This window comes from Lathyrus oleraceus, chromosome 6, assembly GCF_024323335.1.
Source record: "Lathyrus oleraceus cultivar Zhongwan6 chromosome 6, CAAS_Psat_ZW6_1.0, whole genome shotgun sequence".
Lineage (NCBI taxonomy): Eukaryota > Viridiplantae > Streptophyta > Magnoliopsida > Fabales > Fabaceae > Lathyrus > Lathyrus oleraceus.
The window spans coordinates 13,737,310-13,748,898 of record NC_066584.1 but is presented as its reverse complement, the minus strand read 5'-3'; the positions used below and the strand labels follow the sequence as shown (position 1 = coordinate 13,748,898).

The 11,589-nt window shown below is 37.0% G+C and overlaps 1 protein-coding gene across 2 annotated transcripts; it reads right to left on the bottom strand.

Annotated features, from left to right (window-relative positions):
- Positions 1 to 612: 612 nt before the first annotated feature.
- On the bottom strand, positions 613 to 11,361 carry LOC127098645 (uncharacterized). Of its 2 annotated transcripts, XM_051037292.1 has the most exons (10): positions 10,873 to 11,361; positions 9,249 to 9,982; positions 7,771 to 8,032; positions 6,321 to 7,683; positions 5,347 to 5,567; positions 4,596 to 5,214; positions 4,424 to 4,505; positions 3,080 to 3,127; positions 1,097 to 1,320; positions 613 to 914 (listed from the first exon to the last, which is right to left on the bottom strand). In XM_051037292.1, exons 1-9 carry the CDS (start codon positions 11,243 to 11,245, stop codon positions 1,117 to 1,119), a joined length of 3,906 nt encoding a protein of 1,301 aa, XP_050893249.1. In that variant the 5' UTR covers positions 11,246 to 11,361; the 3' UTR covers positions 613 to 914; positions 1,097 to 1,116. The 2 variants fall into 2 exon arrangements, with proteins under 2 accessions (XP_050893249.1, XP_050893248.1); XM_051037291.1 differs by having other exon boundaries at positions 613 to 1,320.
- Positions 11,362 to 11,589: the final 228 nt, after the last annotated feature.

Sequence of the window (11,589 nt, the reverse complement as noted above, 5' to 3'; positions counted from 1 at the left end):
ATTTGCATCCATCAATAACCTTTTATCATATATTTATGTTGCAAAGTTTACTGTTGGCTCGATATTTAATATCTGAAATTTTACAAAAACTAAAATTAGTTGATGTCATTGAAATATGTAAAGATTGACATCTTATACATTTCTATACTTGGTGTATTTCCTTAGCATGATTTCAAAATTCATGTAAAAATTCACAAATGATATGCGATAGTAACTTCACATCCATTTGTAATTTTGTAACATTATCGTCAATAGACCACTAAGCCTGTGGGTTGAGGTTAATTACCCTTGGTCAATCCAGGCCAGTCCACTCACTTAAAAAAATGAACAAAATGTTCAACTTCCCTGTATACCACCTTTTGACCTCGGCCGGAATAGGGAGGAAAATAGAGATTGGGGTACATCCAACTCGCTAGACCATAAACCTGTAATGAACCAACTCACCCAACCTGCAAACCATTGTTAACCAATCTAGGTGGGGCCAGATTGAGCAGTGTTGTTGACACCTCTACACAACTAAAATTAAAGAAACTATTGTCTGATAAAGATGATAATGAACTTAACATGTCACTTTTAAAAGTCTCACATTTATTGAGATAGACACAATATATATTTAAGATCCAATATAATTTTTAAGATGGTATCATAGCCTATCAGTTCAGGCCACCTACATTTTATATCCACACGCCAAGTCTCACAAGTTAAAGATAAAACCTTATTAGAACTTATAAAGACTAACACCACTCCCCTTACAAACCGGATTTATAAAGTGGGGATTACCTCTATTTATAAACATATTAAGATTATCTCTCATCAAATGTAGGACTCCGAACACACATCCCCCTCATATTCAGGACCTGACATCTATAGCATGACCCGAATGGTCCGATAGTCGAAAACTGATAGCAGATAGCCTACATACAGGATCTTAAAGAGGATCAGATACCATATTATATATTTTTTTATATTTGGCTTGATCCATTCTAGGCTAGAATCCCATCCCAAAATTATACCAATTTGCCTCTCTAAAAAGAATCCTACATGTCAAGCAAATAACATAAAGCATACATACATTTGTTTTGCTCAATGATCTTACCCTATAATTAAGGACAGATATCATTCCCACTCAAAGTTTGTTTCTTTGGGTAAAACCAAGGCAATTAGGCACTCAGATGGACCGGGTGCAATAGACAGCAACGAGCACATTTCAAGTGAATGAGGAAGTATAAATAGCAGCCTTGCCCATATTGATTTTGAAGCTGGGATTTTAATAACTCCAGCACAATCCCTCTGTTTTAAGTATGATATGAAATCCTGAAACTGGTTGACAGATACGAGGTTAACACAAGGACAAATCAAATTCCAACTCTCACTCATATATATGTAAACGTAATGTTCATGGTTGTGATGTGTGAATGATTTATAATGTTGCAAGGATATTGAAAGAAAAAAGAATTTGGCTTCTCTGCACTGAAGGGTGAAACCTAGAGAGAAAAGTGTAACATTTGTAATTGTTAATTGGAATATCAATACTACTTAGAAAATAAAATATCTATTATGCTAGAATATTTTGGTTTATCTCCTAGGATCAGTTTGCAACCTTAGCTTTTCTTCGAATATCTTGCATATTGATTTCACTAGAAATAGGGATTAGTATTCAAAGTCAATATTATCAAGTCAATACGATGTTATTATCAATAATATTCAAAAGTTATTATTTTATCTTCTCCTTTTATCTAAAATCCCACAACTTCAATATGGTATCTAGAGTTTGGTTTCACTTTAAGTGACTTCTCACTTTTTCCCCATCACTGCTGCATGTGACAGTGCATCCAGCCTTCGATCAACTGGATCTTCAGCGACAGTGTCATCTTGCAATCGTGGTTCTAGATCTGGCCTTAGTTTTGTGTTCCATGCCGCGGGCACCAAGGCTTCAATGGAAACAACCCTTTTATCTCCCCTGTTTTGGATGCATTTTTCTTTCTCCTATGAATGATCATGACATCCTGTTGTTACAACCTCAATTTAGAGTTCCTTTTATTACTGCAACTTCTTCTGTGCCATTCATGAGCATTGTGTATTTGCTAACCCGGTGTTGTCCCAAGTGCACTTGCACCATCTTCTTCCCAGATACATTGGCCTCAGCTTTGGCCCCAGAAGCACTGGTCCCATCTTCGCTCCAAATGCACTAGCTTCGTCTATGTCATAGAAGCAATTCTAATACTTATTATCAACTTAAATATTTTGGGTCTTCAATACTATTTGTTAGAAGCACTTCCAGATGCATTTTTGAGAAGGACGGACCTTGCTTCACTCGATTGTCTGCCATGAAATTTCTTTAAGGCTGATGGTCATTCCAGCTGTATGGCTGGGTTCTTTTATAGCAATTCTCTCTGATTTTTCTTACATCCTTGAGTTGTCTTCCCAGCCATTAGTTTTGGTGGAGCTCAATTTTTGTTTGGTTTTCTATTTATTTTTTATGTGGGATAATGCATCAGTAAGCTTTAGTTTGAGGGACAGTGTTGAAAAATAAAATAGTAACTCATAATATCTTGATGTTATGCTAGAATACTCTATTTATCTTCGAGGATCAGTTTTCAATCTTAGACTATCTCCTAAGATTACTTTCCATGTTTCTTGCTTACTGTTGTTGCATTTGTTTCTTGATTTCCCTTCGAACAGGGGGATTAGTATTTAGTCTATTATATCTTGCACTACACTATACTACTAAATACAAACACATCACTTAAAAAGAACCAAATCCTTAAAGAAGGGACCAAGAGACAGGATATGTTTTGTTTAATATGCTTAAATGGGATAAATGTCATATGTCAGCCAACAGTTAAAAACAGCTCTCTCATTCCTTGCTCAGAACAGGATTCAGCAAAAACTATGACAACATCTCTCAAAGGGATTTTAACATAATAGACTAGAACTTGTAAGATAATTTAGCAGCTCCTAGAAGTCTCACTAAATGAGTAATAACATACTGTAAGGATAAACTAAAATCATATTCAGTGCACATTTGTAAGACAATGCCATCCTGAAATGAAAAATAAATGATGAAACGAAAACATACCCTTCTGTCGTCACTTTTTGAAGATGGGATTAAACGGCATACTTCTCTCTGCATCAGAAGTCAACACAATAAAGTCAGATTCACGAAATGGCAGGGCAGGGCAGTACATACGAATATGTTTCATAACTGGACAATGTTGTCAAATAGCAGCTATAGCTCCCCTATAGCACTATTGTGTAGTGGGGTTTGAGCAAAACACTAAACTCCAATACACTGATTGTTTTGCTACCACTGCAACAGCAGCCTCTATTCCGTAGCAGCATTTGCAGAAAAGTACTTCTAGGATTTTTTTTTTAAATCATAACACCTAAAAAAGCAACTGCACATGACCACTTTAAAAAAGAAAACATAAGACTTGGCGAGGATTGACTCCTATATAATCACGACCTTATACTTAAAACCATAAACCTCAACGTAAATTGCTTCCATCCTCTTCTCTCCAGCAAGCCTTTGGCGTTCCTCAGGCAAATTCCTTTTCAGGCACAAAGCTATGTTTCTTCAGTTTCTTTCTTCTCTTCCTGTTATTTTACTTCTCTCTACTCCCTTTCTTTCACCTACTATCCTCTGTTCTTTCTTTTTTCAGTTTATGTCATTTCCCCTATCTTCCCTTATTTGATTTCTTTCATCTTTTCTGTTTCCGGTTTTTCCGTTTTCTTTAATTGATCTTCCTCTACATTTTTTAAAATAATCCCTCCTCCACCACTGCTTTTCCAAAGCCTTCTAACGGCCACTTTGGCCATATCTCTACTAGAAGTGATATATCAATAGAATGTTTGGAATGGTGTGCAGTAGAAAAGTAAAAGAACAGCAATAAACCAATGTAACAATCATAAGTATATCCCATCATACAAGGGAGCAAAGTGGGGGTAAAAGCAAGCTAGTTATGTACATGTTACAGTACCCTGAGTACTAGAAATCTAAACTAGATAGAGAGAATCTGGTAGAAACTGAACAATTATATTTTCTGAAATGAGCTTCAATGTAATTGCTAAAGAATTGCGTTAAGCTAAAATCTGTTTATAGATTGGTCTAGATGCTGATGGTAAGCTAACTAACTAGTAGCTGTCAGTTAGTTATAGCGGAAGCTAGGTTAGTTACAAGAGGGATGATAGGAACCATAGGATGTAGCAGGGACTACACGAGCTCAAGTAAACACAGTCCTTTAATATTGAGCTACATAAACCTAAGATCAAACACTGAGGGTGAGGATGGTCATCTGAAGTAATACGCTGGAATAAAACATCAATTAAATTAACAACAAATTAGGTGAACATTTCATGATATAGTGAGTATGTGATGTTTGAGAAGGCAGGGAACAGCCCCATAGGACATTTGAAAACTCACTCTATGAGATGGAGTAGCAGCAAATGTTGATTGCACATGTCGAAAATCTGTGCGTTTAGTCATGTCTAATTTGGTAGGCCATCTGCATCAGAAAAAAAAAGAAATTTAAACAAGCATATTTTTTAGGGGGGGAAATTTCTGAGCAGTAAAGAATCAAAAGATGACTTCTTACTCGGCAGGCTCGGGTATGGCATTCGAATATCTGCAAATATTTGAATCTGCTCTGCATGCATTAATTGTACAGTAGCTGACTCCACTTTTACAGAGATTTCCCTGCCATTGATACTGCAGTGGCTGCTCCGAACATTCCATATTGACTGGTTCTTGGACAGGCAAGGGTGGAGGAGGTGGAGGAGGAGAACCGGGTGGTGGAGGAACCAATGGTGGTTGTGTCTGGGGTAGAGGTGGCAGAGAAGGAGAAGGAGGATGTGGGTGAAGAGGTGGCATTTCAGGCTGATGAGGTGGCAAAGATGATAGAGGTGGTGGTACAATTAACGGAGGAATCTGCTGGTTATAGGGTTGCATTGGAGTTCCTTGCATCTGAGCAAGTGGAGTTACTGAAGCAGATATGAAAGGACTGCCATTAAAATTATTTGGCATTGCAGCTGTCTGGAATTGGTTGACAGGTAACTGATTATTTATTCCATGGGGATCCCATGGCCCATTTGGAGGATCCCATGGCCCATTTGGAGGAGCATAAACAGGGTGGGTGAAAGAAGATGACTGAATTTGTTGTGGTGGTGGTGGAACGGAAGGTCCACGTGTTCCAGAATGTACATGTGGAACATTTCCTGGTGCAGGAGAGTCTCCGTTTAATAAATAGACACAGTAGTAAACCAGAAATTGAATTTTCAACTGATTTTATTATTTAATACATAATTCCATGACACAAAAAGGCCGTACTTATAACCATAGAATATTACCTCGATGAGGATCCAGCGATAAATGATCATAACCATCAGGTTTCCTTACTCCAGCTTCTGATATCTCCCTAGAATCAGGGTAGTGCCAGTTTGACTGAGAGAGAGGTGCACCATGCACTCCACTACTATGATTCTCAGCATTTATTCTGGGGGAAACAAGCTCCATAGCATGGTTTTCAGGTTTAATTGAAAATGGTACAGCATTCTGATTTCCCGGTTTGCTGTGTAGATATGGAACATGAAAAACTAAACAAATTAGTAAATACTACTAGTTGTCCAAAAGACTTGTTATAAAACAATTTAAAAGCTGTTGAAAGAAATAAGAATCAAATGCCATACATGGATACAATTTTCAAAATCAACTAAAAGTGGTGTGAAACATAAATAATTTACACCAATGGAGAGCATTATCAAAATGTATATATATGGTCCGATTTGAATTAGCTTCTAGCCAGTAGAAGCTTTTCAACTGAAATAAGTATTTAGTATCCAAGTCATAAAAAAAAAACTTACAAATTTATAGGTAACTGTTGTGTTAAGTTAAATGAGAAAGCTTCTGACAACTGAATGCAGAAGTTGATTTCAATTTATGAAAGAAGATATTAGTAACAGTAATTTAACTTATTGCAAGATCATTTCAATTTTCCTTCTATACAAGTGCTCGGGAGAAATATCATCTTCACTAGTTCTAGAAAATTTACTGTTGTAAAATTTACTTTTGGTTGTATTTGTATGGGTTTAAGCCCACACTACTAATAATTGATAAAACATTTCAAACATTTCAGAAAATGAAGATGGCATGCATGCATTTGTTTCTGGGGCCTTTTGTTAGGACTAAGGGGTGAGTGAGAACAAGGTTAGACATCGAGACATGTTTACAAACAAAAAAAGAACAAACAAGAACCACACTTAAATCATCAAATATGTTGATGTGCTTGTGTGTATGTACATTAAAAAGATTAATCCTGTGTAACCTGAATTCTATTTGGAAGAACAGTCCTGGACAACCACGCAGATTCTTTAAGACAGAAACTGCACCATCAACATTACTACACTCAACAAACCAACCATATCCCATGTGAATTTTTGCTTGTGTCAACCGTGCAATGAAACCAGAGTTTCCAATGGCAAGGTTGCAAATACTCATTAGCTCATCATCTGTGAGGAACTGGGAGCTACTATGTGGAATAGTTATCCACAGAGTGCTGGATGGCACTGCATCTTCCTCACGCATGGAAGAAGCAAAGCTATTTCCAGTCATATAATTATCATGGGGACCTGTGTTTTGATTAATATTATACTTTGCACGCAATGAAGCTAATATGTTACACAAGTGAGACATTCTTGTTTGACTACTGTCAGCAGGGCTCCCGTGTAAAGTTCGAGCATGAGGTGATCCAGCAGAGTTGCTGACTTTGAAGTCCAGATGGGCAGGGGTGGGCAAAGGTCTTGCACCATCCATATAAGCATGCCCACTTACAACATTAACTGTTCCAGGACCAAAATGTGGGTTATAACTACTTCTTTCCCTTCGGAGCTGTCTCAGATGCAACATAACAGAGGCAGCTTCTTCAGGGGTTTCAAACTCCATAAGTAATGCACACTCACAGCTAAGATCAATAAATGTGAGAGGACCCTTATAAACTACTTTCCTTGATTCATGAAGAACTTCATCCTTAGCCCATTGACTGGAAATATTTCCAACATAAATATGAGAACTAGAGCCAACCGCCACACTATTCATTGCACCCTTAGTACCAAGTCCTATATCCATGAATTTTACACGGCAAGGAAAATTCTGAGGTGCAAAGTGTCTAGCCTTTATCGCATCAATAATCCTTCTGTACTCAACTAAAGCGAATCCTTTCAAAGGGAAGAATATAAACTTTTCAATAGGACCAAACCTCTCTAATTGAAACCTAATATGGCTTTCAGGCATGTCAGGTGCTACACAACCTACCCATAGCTGCTTAGAAGCAGCGACAACATCTACAGCAGCAGGATCCCCGTCACAGCACCAAACAATTTGACTCCTGGTTGATGAAGTTGGTGACATAAAATGATGATTCGGAGAAGCCAGAACATTGCTGACAGCTCCACTAGAGGACCTCGACAGAGGTGAATTGAAATTTGTATTTAAAACTTGATTTTTCTCAACAATTGGGAAATCATTTCTACCATCGAATGAATTACTCCTAAAATCTACCGCTGTTCTAACTGTAGGTGAGAATATCTGATGGCTTACATAGTCCCTAGGTGTGGGACATCTAACATGGGGCATGTCACCTTTCTCAACACCCACAGACCTTGATATCCCTCCATTATCAAAATGAGAACCTGCTTCAAATATAGAAACATTGTCAAGAGAAATTGCAGAGCAATGAGCTATCACATATTTGTCAGAAACATTATCAGTAAAATCACCTTTTTGTGATGTTTCGCCAATACTTTCACGTTCCTCAGACATCTTAGGAATCCCATAGTTTCTACTCACGAAAATTGAAGAATCAGATTTATCTTCATCACTATCTATTTGACAGTCTTCTAACTCGGTCTGCTGAGTGAACATTCCAAGAATTCCTTGTAATACTGATGTAGTTTCCTGGGAAGCATTGGTGAGCGAGTGAAGTAACTTTTTACATCGACGCAGAGTCCAATTCCGCAGTGAGCGGTCCTTGTTAAGAACCTTATAGAGAAAGGCCATGAAAAAGTCTCACAGGTAAGAAACAATTAGAACTAAAACTTTAAATTAAACAATATAAACAAAAAGGACTAAGTTTTCAACAGAGCAGCTCTTTTACCAGCAGTATATATGCCCCACAGAAAGCAACTAATAACAACATATCAAAATTCAACCATGCAATCAAAAAGCCCGGCCATGACTAGTACAGCAGAAAATAAAATAACAAAAAAACACTAGTATAGTTATCAGCAACTTTTGCAATAGGCTCATTAATCAAGCCTGTCAATTAGAGTTTAATCTATATATTTAGATTTAGTGTTTGTACTCTTCACATAATTCAATAATATTTCAAAATACTTTTCCATATGGCATGACAATCCAAATAGAATGAAATATTGGAATATAACAACAGCCACTCTGGAAACAGAGTATGGAAATGTAGAATTAATACTGAAAAATGACAAAGGATTGGAGGGAAATCTCCTTATAATATGGATAAGAAAAGAAAAATATAGTATTGGATACCCTCGAGCTAGAGAGAAGATCCATGAGCCCTCCCTTACCCAATGTAGTAATATCCTGTGTTCTAGGTAGTATTAGTCTTGTTTCTCACATTTTTCGTTTGTTTTTATTATTGTCTAGACTAGAGTTTTGAGTCTCAGGTCTTAAGGTGTGTTGCTTTTGTCCGTGTTCATAAACCACGTCCAACTATGTTGGACTATTGTGTAGTCAGGTGCATCTTTTGGGGGATATACTTATGCCTCTGGCAAAGAGAGCTATAAATGCTACTACTATTCACCAAGTCTTTGATACTTTCTTTCTATGGATTTCGCCTTCCGTAAACGTGTGTCTTTCATCCCCCATCACCTTCAGGGGGAGAAGTGTAATTTAAAATTTGATTCCAAATTTCTCCTTGATTTGTCTTCGGGATCAACATTTGAGTCAATTGTATATGTTTTTAACATAATGACAATAATAAATATTTTCTGCTTTGTAAGACAAGCCCTCAAGTTAACTTAAACTACTATAATATATGAACAGCTATTTTAAGAGAAGGCTATTCAAGTCTAAATGATAGATAAGGGCATAGTCTTCCGAGGGAGAGATCACATTAAAAAAAGCATGGTCTTCCCATAAAAGCAAGTCATTACAAAAAAAAACCTAACATGACAAAACATAAAATACATAAAAGCAAGTAATAACAAACACGAAGTATCACCAGCATTAGCAAGCAGCTCTTTCGAATAGCATCGGATATATGGTTGTCATCGGTTATAGCTTTCTCGCCGACCTCAATCTCTTTCATGCCTTTCCCAATATAATCGCTACATGATTTAGGCCCATCATTTGCTCTACCCAAAAGGCGAACTGCTTCTTCATCATTAAGCATGCTAGTTACCATGCTCAGAAAACGCTTTCCTTCGTTAGAAGTTCCCTCTTTTGTGGTGGCTGCAAAGAGTTCCAAACAAGCTGCAAGCAATTCTTTTGGACGAGAAAAAAATATCCAAAGTATACATAATGTACGGAACTTGGACAATTTAGTCAACGAAGAATCATCTTGATGTAAAATATTTCGTTCCAATTCAGAGAAGACCTCAGGATTATCTTGCATATTCAGGAAATTCTTGTCAATCATCCTTAAGAAATCCTTTTCCTCAAATAAGGCAACGAAAAAGGTGAGCACATTTTGAAAAACTGTTGAGCGAATTCCTCTAACTACAGCTGATGTTGGTGCTACCGAAGAAGCAGCATAGCAAATATCAGCCAATCCGAAAATACAGGCTTTAGCAGTTTCAAATGCAATGCCATTGGAATCCTCTTCCTTACTGATCAATGCTAAACTCCAGTTATGCATATTGATAAGCACTTTGGCCGCGTCTTCCAAAGCTGTTGGACAGTGACAAGCATATCGAGGAATTAAATCGGCCACAACTCTTTGTACACTCATACAACCTGTCACATTATAAACGATTCACTTTGAGAAAATGAGAATTCTAATTCCAATCATGGAGAATTTTCTATCAGTTCCTATATTATGAGCAATAGAATATAGCTTGCTTGCGTGATTAATTAGGTGATAAAATCACATCACATCACATGATGTACAGATATGACTATTTGAGGTGGTATTGGTATTAGAGTTTGGCCTAACTCATCCTTACAAAATCGGCTTGTAAGGTGAGGAGTGTCACTCAATATAAACTCTTTAGAGGTTCTATGTCTAACCAATGTGGGATTTGGAATCTTTTCAATACACCCCCTCATTGGTTAGACATAGACATTGGTTAGACAAAGAGTTTATAGAATGGCACCCCTCACCTTACAAGCCGGTTTTGTAAGGATGAGTTAGGTCAAACTCTAATAATTGGAACCTAAATATCTTGTGCTTCGTGAAACTAATTTGGCCTTCAAAGGAGAGATTCCAAAATTTGCTAACATGCAAAAAGAAACGCCTCACTGCATGTAACAGATCAGCTGAATGGTGAACATATCACCATCACACAAACGATTTCAATTGTGAACTGAAATTTCGATCACATATCATTTCCAAACAAGATTAGAGATCATTTTTTCCATTTTCAATATTCCAACATTACTTAAAAGGAACACCACAGCAGTCAATTATCGAAAATACATTTTGTGGAAATCAAACAACTAACGACTCCTCAATGGTTTTCAATTCTACAGTAAACTCGCTAAAAACAATCATCTCCAGTAAAATAAAGATTTCACAACTTTCAAATACATCCTAAAACCCTAGTTAACAAGTAATTCATATAAGAAGAAATTCTACTTGAACAACACAAAGACTGTAGAAAGCAGAAAAGGGAAATAAAGGTTACCTCTGGAAGAAGCGATGAGAGCAAGAAAGTTGTGATCAAGTTCAGGTGTGGAGGGACCTTGTTTCTGGAGGAGACATCGTTTAATTCGCTTGTAACCATCATAGAGGTTTCGAATTGCGTCTTTGTTTCTGCGCTTCTCGAGAATTTCCTCCTGCGACAAAGGTGGAGGAGGTAGGGTTTGAAGAATGGGCGCGCTAGTTCCTGGCGGTTGTGGCGGCGGAGAGTGTGGTGATTCCGATGGTGGAGAGTCGTGAAACTTTCGCTTCTTCAGAGGCTGCTCAACGGAGGCCATGGTTGTGGAAGAGAGTGGTGACTCTGGTGCGTCGAGTTCTCTCTCCTGTCGTTTATGATTTGCCTCATGAAGATTCTCCATTGGAATTTGGAATTGGTATGATGAAAGAATGAATGTGTAAAACAATGCTTATTTTTTTGACTTGAATTGAAATTAATTGGATCCGGTAAATTAATCATTTCAGTACTTCAATGTGTGAGCGATAATAAATACTTATTAAATTTATTAAACCAAACAAAATTTATTAAATTAGATTCAAACTCGGGTGATAAATGAGTTTCTGTTAAAAAAGATCGAAGAATATTGAATTCGATTTTGATTAAAAAAACATTACTCGAGTTTAAAATGTTAAAAAAAATATTCATAAAAAATAAGGTGCATGAACTCTAGATTATTAAGCTGAAAGTAAAAAAAAAATTACTATC